Source organism: Bacillus rossius, chromosome 1 (assembly GCF_032445375.1).
Source record: "Bacillus rossius redtenbacheri isolate Brsri chromosome 1, Brsri_v3, whole genome shotgun sequence".
NCBI classification, from domain to species: Eukaryota; Metazoa; Arthropoda; class Insecta; order Phasmatodea; family Bacillidae; genus Bacillus; species Bacillus rossius.
Genome location: NC_086330.1, coordinates 246,272,718 through 246,300,666, shown reverse-complemented (window position 1 = coordinate 246,300,666; position 27,949 = coordinate 246,272,718). Strand labels below are relative to the sequence as shown.

Sequence of the window (27,949 nt, the reverse complement as noted above, 5' to 3'; positions counted from 1 at the left end):
CTTGACATCTGGCCAAAAAACACATACAAAATTTCTTGATTCTTTTCAATATGTATGCGTAGTTCAGTTGTGTTTCGTGTAATTTATTTATAAAATCATCATTTTTCGTTGACTCAACAACCCGCAACGGCACCTGCCGCAAAGTTTTCTCTTGGTCTGAATTTTAACATCATTTGCACTAACGTCATTCTGAATTTTTAGTTTAAGTGTTGCGTCACTTATTAACAAGTTGTTTTCATGAGCACCTTGAAATAAACTTTTCTCGAGTGTTTATTTTAGTCAGGAAACAACTGCACATCACAAAATTTTCTCTGCTGTGTCGGCTTCATTATTCCGATTACGGTCACAGCGCATCCAAGTGTTACTTTCCCGAACTAAGTAGAGGAGTCGATCCGTACGTCTGAGAGTTGCACGTCGGTAGGGCGAACGGGTTCATCGTAGCGAACGGCGACGACACAAGACTGCCAACGCCTGAAAACCAAAGGAAATACCACATTTAATGACGTAGTCGGGTGAAACACTTCAATATTATTCAAACAATACTCTTCAAAGAGAAATATAAATAAATAAATAACCAAAAAAAATATTAACGGCTGTTTTAAAAGTTCACGAAAAAGCACACTCATATTTGAAAGTTACTAATTTTGGATTCACAAACTGTTACATATATCATACATGCGCAAGTACACCGAACACAGGTGTTCCATGCTCCTGTTCACATCCACGAGTAGCATGAGCCCATACGGGGATTAGTAACTCATGTTTCAACTTTCACATTAGAACAAATGTGCAAACAACTCGCGTGTACTTCTTCTCTTCTGACTAAGCAAGTGACTTTAGATCCTTTTTTTTTAAACATGAATAGCTTACATACAATAAAACTGAAACCATATTAGACTGAATATTAAAAAAACAATTTTATATCAAAAATTAATTCATTAAAAATGTAATGTTGCGTTAAAACTTGTCAACTGTTTGACATAAATTTTATATTTTTAAAAGAAACGTTTATAGATGTCTTAATAACGTAAATGTATTATTGACTTTTGACATCTTTAAATAAACTTAGTGGTAATGTGCTCACGTGAATGCTTTTTGTGTTGAATCTACCAAAAATATCTAAAACATAATTTTAACTTTAAAAATTTTCATTATCAAAAGTGGGAATGTTAATTCTAAAATATCATTTAATTCTAAGATATCAATAGGTAATAAAATATAAATTCTTATATACTTATTAATTTCAGCTTACGTTCCTTTTTGTTTGCGTATAATTTTAAGCAATGAATAACATTTGCTTAGCTAATATTTAATTTTAAAAATTGCAAAGAAATAATAATTATTCTTTATGCTCCAAGTCAGTACATTTAAACTTAATCTGCAATTATGGTTTCCAAACATGATTTTCACAACATTCTGTTAGTGTGTAGTTTAAACGACGCGAAGGAGTACTTATAGTCAAGTGTGACAGGAAGAGAGTTAAACGCAAATAACTTGTATGATAGTATATTCACGCATTGCAACATTGTATTTATGAACTTCGTATTGCTGGATATACATTAGGTAGTTATGAGAAAAAATTAATATATATGAGTGAAATCCGTTAAAAATAATGTGTCTGCTAAGTATGTTACGAAGTGAAATAAGTTTTAGCTGAAATAACTGTAGTTCCGGGAAAATTGTATGAAAATTACTCATAATTATTTTATACAGGCTAACTAAGATCTAATCTTATAATGTAGCCCTCTCCAAGTCCCAAAATGGGTATAATCTTACATTTCTAGTGTCTACATTTGGTGTCAGAGGAAGAGGCCTTTATTCACCTGAGGAAAAACACGTTAATGAATGTTCAAATTAACTGCTGTTAAATAATTAATTGCGGTTGATAACGAGTAGAAAAAACGCAGGCCATGAATTAGTGCTATTCTAAACATTTCTGAAACAATCAACTTCTTAACAATCCACGCTTGAAGCTGCATGAAAATAAACTTTAATACTGCGTGGTTTATCTACAGTCAACTTGAATGCAAATCAGATGAAGTAATTTAAAACGAGTCCACATATAATATCAGTACTTAAACTGATTAGCTTAACCACTATAATCTGTTTATTAGGCATTATATAAACACAATATTAAGTTGTTAACATGTGACTGATGCATTCATTGATGTAGGTAAGTAGTTATTTATAAATAGCCATATAATTTTAAAATGTCGTGGAAAGTATTTAGAAAGAGGGGAATGAATATTTAAAGCAAAGTTTTCAAATAATCTGTTAAATAATAATAAGCATAAATTATTTAATACCATGTGCTTGTGCCATTAATGAAATTTTTTTTATCAACTTTATGAATTGAATAAAACCGCTTAAATTATAAGATTTTAACTTTAAGATGTCAAAAAGATTTTATTACACATATTTTCTTAAATATAAGTATTAGCAAAATAAGTGTAACAGCTGCTTGTTTGTACACGATAAAATGCTTTTACCAAAGCGAAGCCTACGACAAAAAGAAAGCAGTGAGGTTATGTTTACCTGCCCCTAACACTGGACAGACAGGTGCTGCCATCCGGTGGATGGGGATTGGTACGAGGGAGCGGGAGAGCGAAGCACAGCGGAGAACGCGCTTTTCTCTGTGCAAGATGGCTGACTGGTCGTCAGCTGACTGAACGGATACAGAGAGCTGGCGTACATGTCAGAACTGGGTGCAACTAAAACAACAAAAACAAAATGGAAAAAAAAATTAACCTGCGGTAAGTAAAAAAAAAGAACAAAAAACAAAAAAAAAATGAAGTCGATAAGGCAATGAAGACAATTTCAGGCATGAATGTCTTAAAAATTAGCAAATATTTTATAAGGAGCTATGAAAAATTACAATATCTGTAGCATTCAATACTTGAGACTGTAAAACATTTCTTTAAAGAAGGAAAACAAACTAAAAAATGTTATTTTACCTACATGAATGTTATAGTTCAAACCCGCAAAATGTTGTTCTGTTATCCTGAGCGTGCATGGGCTTGTCTGAGGGGGAAAAAAACTGGGTAAGCCCATATGTTGTACGGTGAATTGGGAGACCTGTTAACAAAAATAAATTCTATTGAATGTCTTACTGAATACTTAAGTAAGTTTTACGAATCTCCTGTGACCCGAAGCATCACCTGTAATGAAAGTTTTTTTTTAAATATTTTTTTTTCCTAATGGCTAACATTAAACTCTACATCCAATGTCCTTGGCTTTCTAAAGTAACATTCGGTTCTCACCGACAGCCGGCGCTAATGTTACGTAAGTGCCTGACGCACGTATCAACCTAGACTTCTCACCACGCAGCTTACGCAGCATTGACCTGTAGCAACGCGGGTAGGTACGCTACTTCACCGAGAAACCTCTCTGGTCGTGAGGGTCGCGGGTTCGATCACCACATCCGGCCTTAAGCCTCAGATCATTACCGTGCGACGCATTACCATTAAAATAACTATTGCGCCAGGTCATAGTACTAGCCTAGGGAAGACTTCAATGAGAGCGCCTTATTTCAAGATATACTGACAACTAGGTTGAGGCTACAAACCTAATATTTTGAAACAGTGGGTGCAATAATCTGATAGCTTTGAAACTCGTAGTAAACTATTTATCTGCCTAACCATGAGAATGGGAAGGCTAAATAAATCACGTGTAAAAGAAACTATGTTTTTCTATGTTGTAAAAGAAACTATGCTTTATTATGTTATTTTTTATATTATAAAAAAATCACAGAAACGATCGAATGTTATATTGTAAATATAAAATAAAAGAACCGTGCAGTTCTTATTACAAAATGTTGACTAGGACGTCGAACAAAATGGTGATTTCATTTTAATTAGAATAATCTAAACGTATTTATTAAAAAATATTATGATTGATAACTCGTAAATAACTACTTTTAAAACCTGGTGTGACGTTAAAAGCCCCCTGCAGTGTTGCATGTAGACGTGCTCGCTTCTGGCCCGCCCGAGGGAACGGAACAAACATAGCAGCAGAGTCCAGACGGAGCGTGCGCTAGCAAAGGCAAAGCCAACAAACCTCACCGTTGCCAGGCAGCGCAATGTGGCGGCCATTAGAAACACTCGATGCTTTCTTGTGAACAAAAACCAAAACAACAACAAAAACGGGTATTATTAACATGGCGTTTTAATTGTTTCCCCATCCCTGTCTTAGTTTAGTCTGCTTGTATATAGTCCGACTTGAAGGTCGTTACTTGTGATTTTACGGTGATTAATACCACGTGATTTCCTACGGAACGCTACCCAACAGATGTTGTAAACCTTGACTTGGACGATTAAAAAAATTTGAAATGTTAAGTTAAAGACAAGTGGTCATATTACCGAGAACCAAAGTCACAAGCAGATTTCTGACACGGTGAAATGTAAGAAATAGTTTGTTATTTGAATTTTAAGTAAATGGTTTGCTTTTATTAATAACATGAGTATTATCGGCCGGGATGTGACCATTGTACATGTGAGTAAAGACCCGAAAATATTCTTGGACTCAATTGGTGTCAACCATTCACAGTCCTATGCATACTCTAATCGTATATGTTTTACAGTGGTAATTTCAGGGAGAGGGTGTTTAGAGGATTATGAAGAAATTTGTAAAATATCAGTGAACATAGCGTGTTACTGTGTGATATGCCACGTCATCTACAGCTACTACTGTGTTAGTGTCAATAGTACAGTAAGTTTTTTGGATACATAAAATTTTTAATTTTATATATATTTGCTGGCTGATTTCTTACTGCAGGAACTCTCTCTTCCTTCTTTTGGGTGGATCGATGTGATTTGACAACTCTCCTGCTGGCTGTTAGTTGACGGCCCGCAGTCGTACAGGGGAGTGTCGAGGGAACTGTGATACAATCAGCAAAGTTTTTCAAAGGGATACTTGTTTCAAGTATAACTTGCGATCAAAAGATTCCGCGAAAATTCCGTGTCTACACATGTGAGGTTAGATCACCGAAGATACAAACGAACTTTCCTTTTATATTGCTTCACCCCCTTAAACCAACAAACGTTCCTACCCCCACCACACAAAAGAAAAACGAAAGTTATTTAACAGAGATTTTAATTTTATAATGACCAACGAGTTGGTTAGGGATCCTAAAACAGATTTTTTTTTTAATTAGTTTATCAAAGTCGTATTTAATGTAAATATAGCGGTAAAATACCAAGCGAAATATTGCACTTTGGAGAAAAATTAATTTCAACAACGGTTTATTAATTGGATGTTATTCTCCCCCCAGCTGGCGCTGGCCGCGGAGCAGGAAGAGCGGGAAGAGGACGGTGGAGCGACCTAGCGGCCGCGCGCGCAACTCGCTGCAGCGCCCTCACCTGCGGCGGAGCTGTAGCTGCCGTTCATGGCGGAGGCGGAGCCGGCGCCCGCCACGTACGAGCCGCCGCCGTTGGACGAGTGTGGCGTGGACGCGCTGGAGCCGTAGCCGCCTCCGCGCGGCGACACACTACTGCTCTGCCCCCGGCCGTACTCCTCTACAAGAAAAACCCTATCAGTAGGGACAAACAACGTGTTGTGTCACACTACCACACTACAACAAGCTATCACCATACAGCCCCAACCAAAAAGTATACAGAACTCAAGAAAACCTCATAAAAAATGTGGGCGAGTCTTTCAGTACTCGCCAATGACGTGTAAACATCTAACCTCGGTAACGAGCAAGTTCATGTGTTCTGGTGTTGTTCATGTTGCAAATAAACTTATAATACCTGTACGAAACTCGGACACAAAATTTAACGAATAATTCTTTAAAATAATGCAGAGCGTCATTAATGTACTGAAAAATAAAATATTCGTTTTTCAAGTAACAACATTTCTGGACGCGAATCTCACGTAATTTCTGTGCCTGCCGCTATAATTCGCTGCCTTAATTGTAAACGTTCCTTGCCATCATTACGGGTAGATAGCAGCTCGTAACAACAGGAAATTTTAAATTATTAGAGACGGAAAGTTAGTAAAAACGAAAAACCGAAAAAGACTTGACAAAATCCTAAACCCTGGCTTTAAACCTGAATTTCTGACACGGAATTGGACTAAAATATTGTCCGTCTTTTTAAAATATTTTACTAATACGTTAATAGTCAAAGTTTCTGCACACGTTAGAAGTTATACTTCTATTGCATTACAAAAATATTAACCAGAAACTTTTCAAAACACATATTATAACACTAAATATATATTCGCACATTTATTTTTGCTTAAGCGACTGAAATCAGTCTATCAATACTTCATACAAACTATCGTTAACCTCATTTAGTTATCTAAGCAGATATTATTTTAAGTTATTATAATACAATGTTATTAAACGTAAAAAAAATTTCCAGTGACTATATTACGTCACTTGAGGTCAACACGCGCGCACTCTATTGCTGTGCTGCTAAGCCTATTGTGAATTAAGAAGGAGAATATGTATTATAATCAGCTTAATAACCGTTTTCAGACGTATTTTAAAAAGTGAAATTAATTTTACTATGACTATTTTAGTTTACCAAATATATTCCAGTGTAGTATGACTATCATAAAGTTACATTTGGCACACTAATACGTTTGGTATGTCCCCAAATATTTACGTGACTGTATAGGCCTATGAGTTTATTTTGCTACACGTGTGTTCGTCATCTTAATTACACATTCCCGATCATCAACTTCCATTCTATTTTCACGAAATTATTCCTATTATATACCGTATACCGAGAGGTTAGATGTTTACATGTCAAAATTATCATTATGTTAATTACTTTATATACAGTTAATAGATACTAAAGTTGGTACGTACTATCTAGTAGTCAGAGTGTTAGTTACGTTTAGTTGTTATGGCTTTATTTTCATCGATAAAACTGTTAAAATACTGCTTGTGACTAACTTATAATTTCTGTGGCGCACATAGGGTACTTTTTTCATATAATGGAATTATGCACAAGAAAAATAATAATAATAATAAAATGTTGTTGAGCTGAGCATCAACCAAAAAGAAGTTTCTCAGGGTGATACATGAAACAATGACATAAATTTTGAAATTAATCTTTTTTTTTTGACAATAAAAAGAGAGAGCCTATTTCTTTTGACACACATGGTTAACTACCTGCATTAAATTCAACAACAAAGTTTGCAGTTGTTGTGTACAAGAGTGTTTACAATGTGACATACCTCATTTGTATTTTTGTTTTAAGATTCAATAGCTATATAAAAAAATTAAGATTTGTTTTCGAAATGTCTGAAAACGTTATAACGTACCAAGTAGATTTTACACATCAAAATAAATATTAATGGCCTGTAAGGTATTTTTTATGTGTGAAATATTATTTCCCTAAAATATATGTAGGTACTTAACGTTATCAAAACAGATTAATTACAAATATTTTTATGTGTGGTTGAACGGTTTTGTGATTTAAGTATCGGATATTCAACATGAAATAGAAAAATTCGTGTCATCCAGACTTTAAATATCTCGAAATCACTTATATGAAGGCCACTAAACAACTATGTTAGTAAAAAGGAGTATGTTTACACAGGATGCAGATCATTTCCTTAATGTTAGGGCAAACGTAGGTAATAACTACATGTACAAACCACAATTTACTATTTTTATATTACTTTTATTCCACGCAATATTATGATTACTACAAAGGGAGCAAATGTGTTACCTTAGAAACTAAAATAGTAAAATTATTTTCAAGTTCCCTGAGTTCTTTACATAAATGACTAAAAATAAAATTTGTAAATGTTTGATATAAGTGCTATGGCGGATTTTAGAGGTAGCTAAATTCTTCTTTCTGGTTAAAATGCATTAATTTTTATTAAAATATTTTTTCTTCTATAGTCAAAGAAAATAAGTTAATACAAACACAATATACAAATAATTAAAATAATTAATGAGAAACAAAACATAATATATACTCTTATAAGTGGGAGAAAATATTATACAAAGACAAAAAAAAAGTGTGTAGAGAGTTCTTAATAAGAACATTTATATCTCGTTCACGTGTTACAATTTAGCTAATACGTTTAAAAATATTATGTTCTTTCTTTACGAGCCATGATAATTATGTTATGCGTAAACTTACCTGCAAATAGATATGTAAAAAACTGTTACTATAATTATTTTCACATCTTTCATGACGCAAGTGCTATTGTGGTCATTCTGGTTTACGGTGGTTTATTGTTATCGTAAATTATTATTGGCCCTGGGGTTGCATGTTCTTATTCTTTTCTGGACATTCGGACAAGAGTTTATTTTGGTTGGCCAGAAAACCTTCATAAAACATATGTATTACATGCATATATAAAAAATATATATTTTATTATTCTTAAATAGGGCATCGGACATTGTAATTATGATACATATGAGTTTTGTCAATTATTTTGCTATAATTTATAATTCAAATAATTCTTAATATCATTGCTACGACACCACATAAAAATGTATTCTCTAAGCTATGTTGTCCTGGTCTGATATTGTTCAACAAACTTCAGAGAAGAAAAAAAACAATAGATTGATAAGAGTGAATAACTGCAGAGACGTATTATTTACACTAGAACACACATAATATTTTCCATGAACAAGTATACAAATCTAGGTCCCGTAGTTTATAGTAAAAAAAAATACATGCGTTAGAATCTACGGCTCATATTGTAAATACCAACATGGCGGGATAATATCCCCCTTAAATGGTAACGTAAGGTTTATTATTAGTAGTATAAGAATGGAGATCTGGGGACAGGCTGCGGATTGTGTGGATTGTTTAATGTGTCCGCCATCTTGGATGACCTTAGTAGTATACGAATGTATGTTCTGAAACAGGATTCAGGATGTGGACTGTGATTGTCGGTCCGCCATCTTGTATTGTGACGTCACGGCGGCCATCTTGGATGACCTTGACCTTTGACCTTGACCCCGGCGGCCATTTTGGATCCGCCATCTTGGATCCGCCATCTTGGATGACGTCATTTTGTTTTCTCGAACTTTCTGCCCTTTTGTTTTCCGCCATTTAGGATTATGACGTCACCGTTACAATTTTCGTTACGGCCGCCATCTTTAAAATCTTTATTTATTATCCGATTTTAATGAAAAAAAATTTAAAATTTATAAAAAAATTCACTTAACAAAACTTTAATAAAAATATTTAAAAAACAAACATTTACGACACGGAGCTCGGAGTCCACGGTTCGAACCCGGTGAGAGCAAAAAATAAAAATGTTGACCGATCCTTCCCCTCGCGGTGGCTGCAGGCATACTGACACCCACCACTTTACTTTTTTTCAAAACATTTATATCGTCACCTTGTATGACGTCATGGCCGCCATCTCGTCTTCGATGCTGGAAACCATCATCATTGTATCGTCGGCGAGAGTGCGCTGATGACATGTTAGTTTAATTCTTATCCGATAGAGTGCAGTAATCAATTATTGCTGTGACACCCGCCATCTTGAAATTTGGACGCCATCTTGAAAATCCGTAATTATTTAGCTAGAAATTTGGGAAAAATTCCAAAATTCATTAAATAAATCACTCATTAATTTACATATTGATTCGATCCGCTCATGTCCTTGGTTCGATCCCTGGTTGATACAAATCAACTTTAATTTTAAAAAATACCACAAAAGCGTCAGGTTTGAGAAATAAAAACACCGCAAGTTCTTTTAAAAAAAATTATTACATAAATTTAATACACTACTACAAGTACATAAAAAAAAACTCTGACAAATACTAAAGCCTTTTTGGATTCCTCGATTCAAACAGTCTTCTTATTGTACGGACTAAGTCTTTTACATGACTTTAAATGTCTATCCGATCAGGTCATCACCGCAGCCAGAGACGGACTGAAGTTCATATCACTTATATTAACTCATTAGCCGGTACAACACATGAGTCAAATCAATAACCATGTTCATTATATGTCTCGGAGCATTTTTTATAATGACGATGTAAGCTTTCGAGACGTGAAATTAGTTTATTGCACTTATTGCACTGAAATTGTATTCTTTTAACATTATTAGAACAACCGCTTCTTTCATGTCTGCGAGCATTTGAGGTGATAGTAAATGATGCACCACAGTATTTGCACTGATGCGAAGTACGCTCTTCATTAATTAAAGAATCCATTGCTGATGATGAAACTTCAGCTGATGGTGGAACAGCACATATCGGTTCGCAAGAACAGGTAATTACGCGACTTATGCACCAGAAGAAACAAACTAGGCGATCCTTACACCACCGACGTCAGTAACAAACCGAGCGTCCTGCTGTCTAGGACTCGCTTATATACATGCACCGTATGGAATAATACGATAGTCAAATCAATAACAATTTACTAAAATACTAGAGTCAAAACAACATTAAAAAATAGAAGCACCATCAACAAAAAAGGAAGCACATTTGGAAGCACCTTCAAAAAAGGAAAAACAAAAGGAAGCACCGACAACGAAAAGGAAGCACCATCAACGAAAAGGAAGCACATTTGGAAGCACCGACAAAGAAACGGCAGCACCGCCAACGAAAAGGAAGCACATTTGGAAGCACCGACAACGAAAAGGCAGCACCGGCATCGAAAAGGAAACACATTTGGAAGCACCGACAACGAAAAGGCAGCACCGGCATCGAAAAGGAAGCACATTTGGAAGCACCGACAACGAAAAGACAGCACCGGCATCGAAAAGGAAGCACATTTGGAAGCACCGACAACGAAAAGACAGCACCGGCATCGAAAAGCCAGCACATTTGGAAGCACCGAAAACGAAAAGGCAGCACCGGCATCGATAAGGAAGCACAATTGTAAGCACCGACAACGAAAAGGCAGCACCGGCAACGAAAAGACAGCACATTTGGAAGCACCGACAACGAAAAGGCAGCACCGCCAACGAAAAGGAAGCACATTTGGAAGCACCGACATCGTAAAGGCAGCACCGCCAACGAAAAGGCAGCACCGCCAACAAAAAAGCAGCTCATTTGGAAGCACCGACAACTAAAAGACAGCACCGCCAACGAAAAGGCAGCACATTTGGAAGCACCGCCAACGAAAAGACAGCACATTTGGAAGCACCGACAACGAAAGGCAGCACCGCCAACGAAAAGGAAGCACATTTGGAAACACCGACAACGAAAAGGCAGCACCGCCAACGAAAAGGCAGCACCGCCAACGAAAATGCTGCTCATTTGGAAGCACCGACAACGAAAAGGCAGCACCACCAACGAAAAAGCAGCTCATTTGGAAACACCGACAACTAAAAGGCAGCACCACCAACGAAAAAGCAGCTCATTTGGAAACACCGACAACTAAAAGGCAGCACCGCCAACGGAAATACAGCACATTTGGAAGCACCGCCATCGAAAAGGCAGCACCATCGACGAAAAGGAAGCACATTTGGAAGCACAAGTTACGAGAACTAAGTTTTAGTTAGAAATCAAAATACAAGAAATAAATACATTAAATTTGTATAATTCAAATTTTTTATTTTATTTCTGTACATTATACAAATGCAAGTAAAAAAAGCCATTATTGTATATAGCCAGCTTTCCTCAGTTCTTTGAGTATGAAGGATATTTCTTTGATGCACGAATAGTTTCCTGCACAAAGCGAGCCATGTAGAAGTCTTAGCCGGTCAACCAATATGTTTGGATCTTTCCATGATGTGTAATCAATCTCTTCTACCACCATTTTACTTGCTTGTTTATTATAAATATTATGATCTCTGGTGTATTCCGTTTTAACACCAACCTCAGGGTAACTTTCATTATCGAGATAGTGATCATCACAAGCTTGATCAGATTTATTTAATATATCTCGACGTTTCCATCGTTTCGGTCTCAGGACACCGACACAGTCTTCGATCTTGCCTGCTTTAGCTGCTTCATCACAATCTATGTCTTTGTCAACAGCCTCAGAGTCGCTGTAGCAATCACCGTAGAAGGCATCATCTTCACCCAGATTACCGTAATAATTCGATGCCGATGATGTCGAAGTGTCTTCATCGTCTTCATGCTTTCTTTTAGGAGTCCATCATTTTTACAGAGTAGGAAAGATCTACTTGAATTCGGCTGGAATGTATTCTCACTTTTCACGTTAAGGATTCTTCCATTGTCTTCATTCTTCCATAAATCATCATCATCCTTCAATTTAAGTTTTTTGTCGAGATCGGAAGAGCCTAGTACATAATCTCTCCCAAGACAAGGAAAATTATTGTTGTAATGCAAATCGCTCTTCCTTAGCATAGTAGAGCCATCGTTGTCCTCTAGCTTGTACGCAGGCTTGGCGTTACAAGTTCTGTCATGTCTTTTTAAGCTGTCTCTCCGCGAAAACGACTTGCTACATCTAACACAACTTATCATATTACGTAGTGGATTTTTAACACAGTCATTCTTCTCGTGTTGTCTTCCATTCTTTCTCAAGATAAATTCTTTGCTGCAAAACTTACACCTGTGTCCTTTCAATACAGCAACAGTCTCCGAATCAGGATTCATATTAGTTACTGAGACTATTGTCAGATGCAAACTGAGTGAATTTAATTAGATACATTACTTAAATAGAATTTTCTAAATATTTCAACAGCAAGAATTAAGTTACCTCATACAAAATAAATTGTTTCATGTGGTTTCGATTACAAGCATGAGATGTCGCCACGGGTTGTGTTGAGTCATAATTTATTTAGTTCTTTTATGTGGTATGCGGGATGCTCACTAACGTTCGCAAAACAAGGATGGCTTCGCTAGACATCAAGGAGAAGGAAGTTTGTCTTTCATGTTAATGCTTCTCAGCTGTCTCAAAGCATATTATTTGTCTGAGTAAAGTTATTATTTTTTAAATCCACCTTATAAAAATATTGTATGTTCTGATTTATTGACAGTATTTCACTGATTAAATGTAACTCTGAATAGAAATGACATGACTCAGTAAGTAAAAAATTCTTCATGCAGAGATAGATCACTCACAAATAATCAGGAGCACTCGGTGTTAACCATCAGATGTCTAGCCAGGAATAATCAGAAACACTTGGAGAAAGCCATCAATATAATATCAAGATTAATCAGAAGCACTCGGAGAAATCCATCAGATGTCTAGTTAGGTATAATCAGAAGCACACGGAGTAAACCACCATAATATTGTCAAGAATAATTGGAAGCTCACGGAGAAAACCACCATAGTATTGTCAAGAATAATCAGGAGCACACGGAGAAAACCACCATAATATTAACAATAATAATCGGAAGCACACAGAGAAAACCACCATAATATTGACAAGAATAATCGGAAGCACACGGAGAAAACCACCACAAGTTTTCTTTGATATCATAAAAATACAGAAAAAATATTTAATAAATAACAAAAAAATTAATAAAAAATTTTAAATAACAAAATAAAATACAAAAATACATAAACAGATTCTGCTAGCTTGTGAACTTCTAATTGTTGAGCAAAGATATAGTTCTAGTACAAGCCAGAATTTCATGAATTTTTGTATTTTATTTTGTTATTTAAAAATTTTTATTATTTTTTTGTTATTAATTAAATATTTTTTCTGTTTTTTTATGATATCAAAGAAAACTTGTGGTGGTTTTCTCCGTGTGCTTCCGATTATTCTTGTCAATATTATGGTGGTTTTCTCTGTGTGCTTCCGATTATTATTGTTAATATTATGGTGGTTTTCTCCGTGTGCTCCTGATTATTCTTGACAATACTATGGTGGTTTTCTCCGCGAGCTTCCAATTATTCTTGACAATATTATGGTGGTTTACTCCGTGTGCTTCTGATTATACCTAACTAGACATCTGATGGATTTCTCCGAGTGCTTCTGATTAATCTTGATATTATATTTATGGCTTTCTCCAAGTGTTTCTGATTATTCCTGGCTAGACATCTGATGGTTAACACCGAGTGCTCCTGATTATTTGTGAGAGATCTATCTCTGCATGAAGAATTTTTTACTTACTGAGTCATGTCATTTCTATTCAGAGTTACATTTAATCAGTGAAATACTGTCAATAAATCAGAACATACAATATTTTTATCAGGTGGATTTAAAAAATAATAACTTTACTCAGACAAATAATATGCTTTGAGACAGCTGAGAAGCATTAACATGAAAGACAAACTTCCTTCTCCTTGATGTCTAGCGAAGCCATCCTTGTTTTGCGAACGTTAGTGAGCATCCCGCATACCACATAAAAGAACTAAATAAATTATGACTCAACACAGCACGTGGCGACATCTCATGCTTATAATCGAAACCACATGAAACAATTTATTTTGTATGAGGTAACTTAATTCTTGCTGTTGAAATATTTAGAAAATTCTATTTAAGTAATGTATCTAATTAAATTCACTCAGTTTGCATCTGACAATAGTCTCAGTAACTAATATGAATCCTGATTCGGAGACTGTTGCTGTATTGAAAGGACACAGGTGTAAGTTTTGCAGCAAAGAATTTATCTTGAGAAAGAATGGAAGACAACACGAGAAGAATGACTGTGTTAAAAATCCACTACGTAATATGATAAGTTGTGTTAGATGTAGCAAGTCGTTTTCGCGGAGAGAGAGCTTAAAAAGACATGACAGAACTTGTAACGCCAAGCCTGCGTACAAGCTAGAGGACAACGATGGCTCTACTATGCTAAGGAAGAGCGATTTGCATTACAACAATAATTTTCCTTGTCTTGGTAGAGATTATGTACTAGGCTCTTCCGATCTCGACAAAAAACTTAAATTGAAGGATGATGATGATTTATGGAAGAATGAAGACAATGGAAGAATCCTTAACGTGAAAAGTGAGAATACATTCCAGCCGAATTCAAGTAGATCTTTCCTACTCTGTAAAAATGATGGACTCCTAAAAAGAAAGCATGAAGACGATGAAGACACTTCGACATCATCGGCATCGAATTCTTACGGTAATCTGGGTGAAGATGATGCCTTCTACGGTGATTGCTACAGCGACTCTGAGGCTGTTGACAAAGACATAGATTGTGATGAAGCAGCTAAAGCAGGCAAGATCGAAGACTGTGTCGGTGTCCTGAGACCGAAACGATGGAAACGTCGAGATATATTAAATAAATCTGATCAAGCTTGTGATGATCACTGTCTCGATAATGAAAGTTACCCTGAGGTTGGTGTTAAAACGGAATACACCAGAGATCATAATATTTATAATAAACAAGCAAGTAAAATGGTGGTAGAAGAGATTGATTACACATCATGGAAAGATCCAAACATATTGGTTGACCGGCTAAGACTTCTACATGGCTCGCTTTGTGCAGGAAACTATTCGTGCATCAAAGAAATATCCTTCATACTCAAAGAACTGAGGAAAGCTGGCTATATACAATAATGGCTTTTTTTACTTGCATTTGTATAATGTACAGAAATAAATTAAAAAATTTGAATTATACAAATTTAATGTAGGCCTATTTATTTCTTGTATTTTGATTTCTAACTAAAACTTAGTTCTCGTAACTTGTGCTTCCAAAAATGCTTCCTTTTCGTCGATGGTGCTGCCTTTTCGATGGCGGTGCTTCCAAATGTGCTGTATTTTCGTTGGCGGTGCTGCCTTTTAGTTGTCGGTGTTTCCAAATGAGCTGCTTTTTCGTTGGCGGTGCTGCCTTTTCGTTGTCTGTGCTTCCAAATGAGCAGCTTTTTCGTTGGCGGTGCTGCCTTTTCGTTGGCGGTGCTGCCTTTTCGTTGTCGGTGTTTCCAAATGTGCTTCCTTTTCGTTGGCGGTGCTGCCTTTCGTTGTCGGTGCTTCCAAATGTGCTGTCTTTTCTTTGTCGGTGCTTCCAAATGTGCTGCCTTTCCATGACGGTGCTGCCTTTTCGTTGTAGGTGCTTCCAAATGTGATGTCTTTTCGTTGCCGGTGCTGCCTTTTCGTTGTCGGTGCTTACAAATGTGCTTCCTTTTCGATGCCGGTGCTGCCTTTTCGTTTTCGGTGCTCCAAAATGTGCTGGCTTTTCGATGCCGGTGCTGTCTTTTCGTTGTCGGTGCTTCCAAATGTGCTTCCTTTTCAATGTCGGTGCTGCCTTTTCGTTGTCGGTGCTTCCAAATGTGCTTCCTTTTCGCTGGCGGTGCTGCCTTTTCTTTGTCGGAGCTTCCAAATGTGCTTCCTTTTCGATGCCGGTGCTGCCTTTTCGTTGTCGGTGCTTCCAAATGTGCTGCCTTTTTGATGCCGGTGCTGTCTTTTCGTTGTCGGTGCTTCCAAATGTGCTTCCTTTTTGATGCCGGTGCTGCCTTTTCTTTGTCGGTGCTTCCAAAAGTGCTTCCTTTTCGATGCCGGTGCTGCCTTTTCGTTGTCGGTGCTTCCAAATGTGCTTCCTTTTCGTTGGCGGTGCTGCCGTTTCTTTTCGGTGCTTCCAAATGTGCTTCCTTTTCGTTGATGGTGCTTCCTTTTCGTTGTCGGTGCTTCCTTTTGTTTTTCCTTTTTTGAAGGTGCTTCCAAATGTGCTTCCTTTTTTGTTGATGGTGCTTCTATTTTTTAATGTTGTTTTGACTCTAGTATTTTAGTAAATTGTTATTGATTTGACTATCGTATTATTCCATACGGTGCATGTATATAAGTGAGTCCTAGACAGCAGGACGCTCGGTTTGTTACTGACGTCGGTGGTGTAAGGATCGCCTAGTTTGTTTCTTCTGGTGCATAAGTCGCGTAATTACCTGTTCTTGCGAACCGATATGTGCTGTTCCACCATCAGCTGAAGTTTCATCATCAGCAATGGATTCTTCAATTAATGAAGAGCGTACTTCGCATCAGTGCAAATACTGTGGTGCATCATTTACTATCACCTCAAATGCTCGCAGACATGAAAGAAGCGGTTGTTCTAATAATGTTCAAAGAATACAATTTCAGTGCAATAAGTGCAATAAACTAATTTCACGTCTCGAAAGCTTACATCGTCATTATAAAAAATGCTCCGAGACATATAATGAACATGGTTATTGATTTGACTCATGTGTTGTACCGGCTAATGAGTTAATATAAGTGATATGAACTTCAGTCCGTCTCTGGCTGCGGTGATGACCTGATCGGATAGACATTTAAAGTCATGTAAAAGACTTAGTCCGTACAATAAGAAGACTGTTTGAATCGAGGAATCCAAAAAGGCTTTAGTAATTTGTCAGAGTTTTTTTATGTACTTGTAGTAGTGTATTAAATTTATGTAATAAATTTTTTTAAAAGAACTTGCGGTGTTTTTATTTCTCAAACCTGACGCTTTTGTGGTATTTTTTAAAATTAAAGTTGATTTGTATCAACCAGGGATCGAACCAAGGACATGAGCGGATCGAATCAATATGTAAATTAATGAGTGATTTATTTAATGAATTTTGGAATTTTTCCCAAATTTCTAGCTAAATAATTACGGATTTTCAAGATGGCGTCCAAATTTCAAGATGGCGGGTGTCACAGCAATAATTGATTACTGCACTCTATCGGATAAGAATTAAACTAACATGTCATCAGCGCACTCTCGCCGACGATACAATGATGATGGTTTCCAGCATCGAAGACGAGATGGCGGCCATGATTTCATACTAGGTGACGATATAAATGTTTTGAAAAAAAAGTAAAGTGGTGGGTGTCAGTATGCCTGCAGCCACCGCGAGGGGAAGGATCGGTCAACATTTTTATTTTTTGCCCTCACCGGGTTCGAACCGTGGACTCCGAGCTCCGTGTCGTAAATGTTGTTTCTTAAATATTTTTATTAAAGTTTTCTTAAGTGAATTTTTTTATAAATTTTAAATTTTTTTTCATTAAAATCGGATAATAAATAAAGATTTTAAAGATGGCGGCCGTAACGAAAATTGTAACGGTGACGTCATAATCCTAAATGGCGGAAAACAAAATGGCAGAAAGTTCGAGAAAACAAAATGACGTCATCCAAGATGGCGGATCCAAGATGGCGGATCCAAAATGGCCGCCGGGGTCAAGGTCAAGGTCAAAGGTCAAGGTCATCCAAGATGGCCGCCGTGACGTCACAATCCAAGATGGCGGACCGACAATCACAATCCACATCCTGAATCCTGTTTCAGAACATACATTCGTATACTACTGACCTTGACCTTTGACCTTGATCCTAGCTGCTATCTTGGATCCACCATTTTGTTTCCCCACCAATTTAATTCGTCTTCTTGGTTTCTAGAATATTCCTTCATCTTGGTTTATAAAATAAAATTCGCCATACAACACCCCACTCCATAGCATTATACTTTTCTTTGTTGCCACCAACTTGAAAATCTATGACTATTATCCAATTTTAATTTAAATTATTTTAATATTAAAAATTCTTAGTATTGAAATTTAATTATAAAGAATTTTCGCCATTTTTAAATGGTCCGCCATCATGAAAAGCAGCAATTTTAATGCTAAAAACAGGAAAAAATTTTGAATTTAATTAAACATAAAAAAATTTAATATAAAGACTTTTCATCATTTTTAAAATCGTTCGCCATCTTGCAAATTCGTAATTATTATCCCATTTCAATGGGAAAAATTTTAAAACTCTCAAGCGATGAAGCTTTGTGACCAAAACAATGGAAACGACCAGATAAAATAAATTATTCCGTTCGAACTTACAATGATCACTAGTGAAATCAGCAAAATATATCCATTTCACATCACCGCAATGAAGTAGCATTCATACTAAAAAAAAAAACTGAGGGAAGCTGGCTACATACAATAATGACTTGTTTTACCTGCATTTGTATAAAATTAAAAAAATAATTATATAATTGTTTTATTTTTCGAAATCTGATTTAAAACTAAGATTGAGTTCTCATAATATAGCTTCCTTTTCTCGAAAATGCTTCCAAATGGGCTATCGTTTTCTGTATGTGCTTCCAAATGTGCTTCCTTTTTTAATGTGCTTCAAATGTGCTTCCTTTTTTTAAATGAGCTTCCAATTGTATTTCCGTTTCGTTGATTGTGCTTCCAAATGTGCTTCCGAATATGTTTCCATTTCTTAAATGTGCTTCCAAATGTGTTTCCTTTTTTATTGATTTTTTTTCGTTTGTTATGCTTCCGATTGTGCTTCCTTTTTTTATCGTGCTTATTATTGAGCTTTATTTTCCATAATGTACTGCTAAATGTGCTTCCATTTCGTTGATTGTGCTTTCTATTATGCATAATTTTTGATCATTTTTCCGATTGTGCTGTCTTTTATTAAATGTGTTTCCAAATGTGCTTCTTTTTTAAATGTGCTTTCGTTTCTTAAATAAACTTCCTTTATTTTAATCCTTGAACCTGTAATTTTAATTATTTTTGGAATTGATCAAAGGATATAACTGAAGTGATATATTACTTTGAAGATTTTTGGGATGTTTTCCGAACTCCTAACTTAAAATTTAGAGATTTTCAAGATGACGGCCAAGATGGTAAGGCGTCCTGGCAATAAATAATTCCTGCACTCTAGTGGACAAAAATTAAACTTATATGGTGGCAGCGCACTCTAGCAGACAAAAATAAGATGGCTGCCATGACGTTATACAGGCTAACAAAATATCTGCCGTGGCATTAGTGACGGGAGTCAGTCGGCCGGTGGCTTCCGTAGAGGACGGATCTATTGCCATTTTTAATCGATTGACCTCACCAAGATCAAACCGAAGACCTTTTCACTTTTTAAAATACAAATTTACTATTTAATTTTTAAATACCTTTCCATTAAAATTGGATAATAACTACAGAATTTAAAGATGGTGGCCGTAACGAAAATTGCAACATCTAGGGATTTGAGTGAATGGTTCCAAGATGGTTAAATTAAAGATTGCGTCTGAGGTCAGTGTTCAAGGTCATGTTGAAGGTCAAAGGTCAAGGCCAAAGTATGTCAAGCTCAAGGACAAAGTTCAGGACCAAGGTCAAATGTCAAGGTCAAGGTTAAAGGTTACCTGTGAAATTAATCAAATAGTATTTAAATACTTTTTTATAAGTTTAAAAATTTTCCCATTAAATATGGATAATAATTACGAATTTTCAAGATAGCTGGCGATTTTAAAAATAGCTGAAATAGTTTATATTAAAATCTTTGCAATTAACTTTTTATAAATTATATAATTTTTCCCTATTTACTAGCACAAAAATAATGCTTTTTTGAAGATGGTGGACACTTTTCAAAATTGCGGCAGTTCTTAATATTAAAATTTTAATTACTATTTTTTATTAATTTAAAATTTTTATTTATTAATTTATTTTTATTAATTTATTATTTTTATTAATTTATGATATTTATAATTATAGATTTTCAAGGTTGCGGCCGTAAAGAAAAGTGCAAAGCTAGGGAGTTGGGTGTTAGTTGGCGGAAAGTTACAGAATTTAAGATGGCAGAATATTATATAAACCAAGATGACAGAAAACAAAAAATAATGGCAGATCTAAGATGGCTTCCTGGGACAAGGTCAAGGTCAAGGTCACCCAAAATGGCTGCCGTGACATCACAATCCAAGACGTCGAACATAATGAACTATCCACACAAACTACATCCTGTAGCCTGTCCCCGTTCCCCAATTTCTATAAGTACTACTATTATGGTATCCCGGTGCCTCAGTAATAAACAAAGGGTTGCGGGACTTTGCATGTAAGTAGTTGCGGAGTGGGTGTCTATCATCTGTACCATGTTAAAATTTTGAAGTCGAAATTAGAACGATACCCTCACCTTCTTTATTCTGGATAAAAAAAAACACTTTTTTCCCAGTTATAATGCAGTTTAAAGCTCGTTCCTTGCTAATGCGTTGTTAATATCTATGTTTGAAGGCTCCGTCTACTTTCTATGCCATGTGACGGTCACCGCTGAAATGTCACAGTCGGCCTACACGCGACGAGAAGACTGCGCGCCAGTCCGCGGCACCAGCGACCAGACGGGCCCGCTAGCAGATCCAGCCCTGGGGGAGGACGGGAGGTCGTGATAAGCACCTTCAGTCCACTGACCGTTTCCGCTCTCCTGCACGCTGACCGCCAGCTGGCCCGTGTACGTGTTGAAGCCGGCGCCCATGCCGTTGTTGGGCATGGAGGGCGAGCGCGGCGCCGACAGCGCCAGCTGGTTGTTGCGCGGCATGCTGTACAGCGCCTCCGCCAGGTCGGCCGCCCGCTTCAGGATGATCTCCTGCGGTTACACGTACACATTTAGGCTTGGGAAAAAACAACTGAAAATACTTATTATATTTTGGTTTATAATTGGTTATTAGATCAATCGTTTGATGATTACTTTTAAAAAAGGCGTATATAAGTTGTTAAATACATGAATACATGTTTGTACGAAATATATGCTTGCAGTAACATGTGTGCAAACAATTATTAAATACAGACTGCCTAGAAATACAATTCCAGCCGCATGTCCAGCTATGATTGGGAGAAAATACAGCATAGTGGCCCACAATAGATTACAGTAATCCTTCTAAAATAATCTCTCTGTAACCTTACGTAGCTAAGAAGCTGTAGTTTTCCTATAATGTCTTCATTTGTTAGTATTTAAATCCTGGAAGTGAGGGTCTGGACCCCGGTCCCAGGGGCACAGCGCCATTAGTTCGATCCTACACCTCGAGGCAGGGCTTTGCTATGTCTAAGTATTGAAGTTTTTTGGAAAAGAACACATTAAAACCCCGAAATAGCCGCAAAATTTGTTTCCAAGCATTTTATTATCAACAGATTTAATCGATGTCAAATTGTCACAAACACAAATATGTTGCACTGTACCAAGTCTTAGTATAATTTTCATAAACACATTTTAGTGGTCAATCAATTTCAAAGTAGCTACCTATTGCAATTCCAATTAGTCGCTAAGTCTAGAACGCAATAATTTTACTACCTGCGAACTTAAAAGCGTATAAGACAGGCTACCTTTTTACAATTATAAACAGTTATGCCACACCTGAGCGTCATTTAAAGTGGCACTTGTTTATCTAGCATTTCCGGTTTTGACAAAAGAACTCACAAGGTTCCTCAAATAGCTTAAAAATTAGTTTTCAAGTAATTTTTTTTTAAATATTCTTTTAGGGGCGGATTCTTCTCCCCCTCCCCCCAAACCTCTTTTCCAGTGCCTACCTCCTAGGGTTATTCCATATACCCTCCAGACGTCCCAGAAACACGACTATCTAGAAAAAATAAAAACAATTTTTGCATTGCTCTTCATTGACCCTTCCCTTTGTTCAAAATTCCTGTTTAAGAATATGCCTGTCAAACTGAATACTAATGTTTTCAATGATGCCTCTAAATACGTCTAGTTAAGAGCTGGATTGGTATTTTTTGAAAGCCATTGAACATTTATTTCTTAAGCCATGCTGTGTTACTCAACACGAATGCAAATCGTCGTAATAAATGTCTTTCAATAAACATCACTCGGCAGTGCAAAAGCTCGGTAAGACGTGGTGTTCGCGATGCTGCTCGAACGTGATCCACCTCCGCGGCCACGACGTACCTTCGGGAGCTTCTCCGGGTCGCCGGGATGCCTCGGGATGAGCTTCTGGAGCCGCTGGAAGCCGTAGTCGATGGTCGGCTCGTTCAGCGCTGAAACAGCGGGGTAGACTGGCCTCAAGTTCCTTCTGTCGCTGTACGAGCTGCGTGCTGGCCATTCCACACTCTCTCACACACACCTACACTGTCTAATCTACCTACGAAGAAGTTTAAAATATTTATATATATTACCTTTACTTTAGCTACAAAGAAAGAAAAGGTGTGCAGATTGTGACATTCTATTTAGTTTTAAGAATACAGACGTTCCCTAATAAATGCCGGGAGACCTGGTGGGGGACTAACTTAGTGTTAAACATTCATCCCTGACGTGGGGCTCGAACCCACGACTCCAGGTCCAAAGGTCAGATACGTAGTTCCTCGAACCCTCTGATTCTATTCCATTTGAATACGCTTATATCTAAGAGTTATTTTCTATTAATGTTTAACATTATTATGCTTTAAATGTTGTCTAAATTAAATTACATGTTAACAAGAAATTATAGCATTATTTGAAATAAATATAGACTTACATTAAATCTGACATCTTTCTTTGAATTTTATTGAAATCATAAGCACCGAAGGTTTTACTGATTTATTTATATGAAATAGGAAAGTGTGTGACTAATTTTTAACAGACAAAATGTTATCCTTTCAGGCTGCAAGCTAATAACTACATTTATTTATTAATATGGTAGGCGTAAATGACTCGATTTGTTAAATATATTTTGCTAAACCAGTTTTGTGGGTGTGATTTACAAACCTAGAGTTCTTGATTTTAGTGTTAAGCTACAATGAATGCGGTACAAACGTGAAAACTGAGATACGAGTTCAAACTGTGTGACTTTTAAAAAAGGAGTAACCATTGTAGCCCTATACCCAGACACTAAGACTGAGCTCATATAAGTACACTCGACATAGCTATGCTGGACTCAGTGAAGGTCTGACTGTGTCAGAGTGATCGGGTGAAACTTGACACTGGCATGGCGCTCTGCCGTAGTGACTGGGGCACCCACAAGACTGCAGTGGTGCGAACATAGCCTATTCACCAGGGGCTACGTAGGACTAGAATATTGCTTTTTGCCTAACATATAGGCTTTCAGACTCATTTTTCTTTTTCGTGTAGTTTAGATATACGTCAAATTTTGTCACAAGTTATCAGTGCAAAAATGTTGGATTTTGGTCATTCCTTTGATCATGCCCAAAAATGCTGTATGCAATAATAAAACATTTTGGTACAACAAACTTTCAAAACCAAAGATGTTAATAATTTAGGGGATTATTAATGCTTTGTAATTTTTTTTTATTTCAGTGAGGTGTGAGTATGCCTATACGCATCAAAGTTGGCTTTGTATAGAAAAACTGATTATTTAAAAACATTTCCAGTTTTATTGATTTATTTTTTTAAGTAAATATTTTATACGAAAAAAGTTATAAATTTATAATATCTTTTTTAAATGGTTATAATTTCTCTTTTGAAGAACATTATTTGAAAAAAAAAAATCTAATATCATATCATTTATGTAAAACCAACTTCATTTTCTAATACAATAGAACTATTTTATTCAAAATAACAGTTTTTAAATTGTTGTAAAAATTGTTGCACTCGAGTAAACTAGATTAAAAGAAACACTGAGTTGTCAGTAGAAAAAGGCAATGCAATACTAATGAGAGGTTGTTTGAAGAGCGAGTGGTGACCAGAGGCCACGACGGAGCCACAGCGCAGGAGAGAGGGGGAGAGAGAGAGAGCTGGTACTCACACACGTAGACGAACCTCCCCGGCGCGCCCTTGCAGAACTGCTTGGACTTGTAGGACAGCGTCACCTCGACGACGCCCGGGATGTGTCGCGGCGGCGTCTGCACCCGTATCGCGTGCGACGTGATCAGCTGCAAGCACGCACAGCTCTGCTTGCGTGTCCCGTCTCGCGCGCCTGTTCCTTCTGTTTTGCATTTTATTTAAGGGATATTTGTGACATTTTAACATAATACCTCCATTTTTCAACAGATATTCCCTTACAATGAGTAAAAACGTTGCACATGTGATAATGACTACGATCACACACGCTACTTGTTACACGTGCTACTTTACACTTATGAATGTTTGTTGTAAATGTTGGAGACAGAGCAACAAACGTTAAAAGGAGGTATCGTGTTAGAATTTCGGAAAGATACCTTAAATAATAAAAGTAATGATGATAAAATAAAAAAAAATGATCATGGCGAGTGAGACCTATTATAAATGAAAAAAATTCATTTGAATTCTTGGAAACACAGTCGTATTTGATTGCGCTAGTAGAGGTTAACAAGTGCTTAAACATATTTATCGTATTTCACCATAATTTGTTTTTACATTAAAAAATATAGCATCATGCACTAAGAAAATGAATAGCGACAAATGTTCTACTTGAAATACTAATTGGATTCAAAGTATGAAAGTATTGAATTTCTTTGAAATGGAACTGTGGTTTCTCTGGCAGCAATATAATATGTTTGAAATGAAGGTATGAGGGAGAAGTAAGGGCGGGTGACGCAGGCCGTGTTCTGGCACTGTGTCCGGTGGCCGGTGCGAGAGTCTGTGAGCGTGTCGCGCCGCGCGCGGAGCAGCGGCCATGCCTCTCGGCCCGTGGTCGCGCCGTGGCGGCCATTTGTCACGTGGTGTCCCCGACCCCGGGTTAGTTAGCCCATTAACCGGCCCGACCCCTCCTCCCCTCGCACACCCCGCGCCCTGCTCCTTTCCTCACGTGCCACATCCCAGCTCTCTCGTGCGCCACTTGGTAGAGGGCATTCCGTGAATGTGACCCTGAACACGGTGCTGCCATCTGTGGAAATCTCAGAAATATCGAAAATATGGCTGACAAGCGTGATTCATCCGTATATATTAACGTTCGCGAACATCGGGTAAAGTAGATACTATGAATACTGGTATGTCAAATATAAAACTTTATAACAGTAGAACTGTCCTTTAATTATTTATGTTATAGTTTGTAGTCATAAAAAGAAATAGAGAACAAAAAAAAGCGATACAATTTTGAAAATACTTAGGCCTAGGCCTAGGCCTAGGCCTAGTTAACATTGAAATTTAAAGTGTTTGTCATAGTGTGGAGAGACAAAATATTGTTAGCCTACATATATCCGATGCCATGTTTAAGAAATTAATTTCGCTATGAAATTTTTACTTGTTAATGTTATAAAATAGTTTTTAACACGAGGACCTCAGGTGGAAGTAACGAACTGTCAGGTATTAATTAGAAAATCGTCAGTTTGGTCCTTTAAGTACGTTCGACAGAAGTGTGTGATCGGGCCGGATCATAAAGCACACGAAGAAACACGTGCATGCATACAAGCTGTTCACAATTGCCCGCCTTATCGCGAGGAATGAAACCCCGCGAGCACATAAAACACTAGCAGGCAGATTCCAGTCGGAGAGGACGGCAGGGAAGGGGGGGGGGGGGAGTCTCGCGACGCAGAAGGGCCCACTTTACTGGCTCGGCGCTCTCAAATCTCCGGCGCGGTTAGGACGCCGTACACGCGTCGTCAGGCGCGCGCAACGACGCCTTCTTGGCGCCGCCTCAATTATGCATCCGCCCGTCGCCGGCCGCCCGCCGCGCCGGTGTCGTGGAGATTACCTCCCCCCTCCACCCCTCCCGGGCCGAGAATTAAATCCTGGGCGCCTTCCCCTCCCTCGCTGCACCTCCTCAGTTTTATTCCTCCGCCATTCCTCGCCGGCCCCGGGAAATTAGTTCCGCCGGCGTCAAAGTCGCGCGCTCCCGCGGAAAATTCCTGCATTATAAATCTGGTTCGCCCGCTCGTAAACGGCGCGGAGAAGTGTTGGGTTGGAGGAGGGGGGGAGTATAGCTTCTCGCGCCTCTGAGTCGCACTCGCGGCGTCACAGCGAGCAATGCCTCTGCGGCCGGCCGTATCCACAGCGCGCGCGGCGGACAGCAGCAGAACTACCGGCGGTGTTCGGGAAGAAATATTCCCTTATGAAACTAGAATATTTTCTTCCTTTTCAATGTGTATATAAGACTAATTCTGTTACATTTCCCTAAGATTGATAGCTTATTCAACTAAAAGAATTATCCTGGCAAAAAAAAAACTTTGAAAATAAACTGAGATAAAGTCAACAACGTTAAACTTGAAACATTTCGACTGAAAAACTAAAATTTAGGTAGCCGTGATAAAGAGTAACTGATTGTCAATCACCTCACAGAATTCTAATTCTTTCAGTACTCGCCAGAGAAGTGTATCATCTAACCTCGGTGACGAGCACATTCATTTGTTCTGATGCTGAAAATACATTTATAATACAAAACTCTGACATGAAATTTAACGCACAGTTCTTTAAAATAATTCCGAGCGTGATAAATTACCCTAATTGTGTTTTTAACTACATTTCTGGACGCGAATCACACGTATTTCCCCCGCCTGCCGCTAGTATTTGTCACCAGAATAGCTACATCAACTATCGGATCACTAGATTTGCAGAGCGAAACGTTAAAATATATAATGAACCTGCTCCGATAAAAGCGAAGGAAAAAACCTAATAAAATACTAAACCTAGAAATTGGGCCTGACTTTCGACAAGGAATTTGATTAAAGTACGGCCCATATTGTTAAAATGGATTAAATAGTTAATACTATAAAGATTCCTATGGCTTTGAGAAGTTTGGTTCACGCCATCCACCACAGATGTCAGCACTGTGTTTACACATTTTCGTTCCATGCGACTTCCCTTCCATCCACATAATTATGCCTACCGAATGTCGCATACCGAGAGCTAAGTTGTTACACATCAAAATGTTTATTTCAGTGCGAAACTGCTCTCGCGAACATACACTCAAACGTCAGCCAGAACAGCAGAGTATCGTATTGCGAAGATTCACGTGAAACAAAAATGCACAGAATAGACAATAGCCACTGAACGCTGTTTGTTCTCGAAGTAATTTGAACAATTTCTGAAACTGTGTTTGTTTACACGTGCGTGTAGCTTACCAACTGTGTTTTAAGGACTTAAGTTTGCATGTTTATAAATTTTCGTCACGGAGTCCGGTTTGATCCTAGTCTGCGCTCAATAAGTTGATAAAAAATAACGAAAAATATATATTTAAATTGATTGATGAAACGTTCATGCATGGACAGTATTTTCCTTCACGAGCTGCCAGTTACATGTAAATGCATGCACACTGCGGCTGTGCGTGGGGCTACAGACAGAGTCGTTCCACTCATAATAAATACCCCATCGTTTACGTTCTGCCACTCTTAACGCTGGTTACATTATTTAACTAGGTTTGAGATTTTAATAACATTTTTTTTTTGAAATAACGTAATGGTATGAGATAAATGGAAAGCATGCCGCTACCTGCGGAATCACGGACAAAGAGCTTGCAGGGCTGTTCGCTTGACAGAGTCTGACGTCACACGGCCAAGCACAGAGGCTTAGGGCGACTGGACCTCCATGACCTCAGTGGGCCCCGCGACTCAACGCTCATAACTGTGA

At 37.5% G+C, this 27,949-nt stretch overlaps 1 protein-coding gene across 1 annotated transcript in view; it reads right to left on the bottom strand.

Annotated features, from left to right (window-relative positions):
- Positions 1 to 361: 361 nt before the first annotated feature.
- LOC134546355 (transcription factor collier) overlaps positions 362 to 27,949 on the bottom strand; it is a 497,510-nt gene continuing 469,922 nt past the window's right edge. Inside the window, exons 12-16 of the mRNA XM_063389143.1 lie at positions 24,213 to 24,339; positions 22,421 to 22,509; positions 20,920 to 21,109; positions 5,358 to 5,513; positions 362 to 471 (exon numbers count right to left, since the gene is read on the bottom strand). Of these exons, the coding sequence (XP_063245213.1) occupies positions 362 to 471; positions 5,358 to 5,513; positions 20,920 to 21,109; positions 22,421 to 22,509; positions 24,213 to 24,339 (672 nt within the window). The remainder of the gene's footprint in view (positions 472 to 5,357; positions 5,514 to 20,919; positions 21,110 to 22,420; positions 22,510 to 24,212; positions 24,340 to 27,949) is intronic.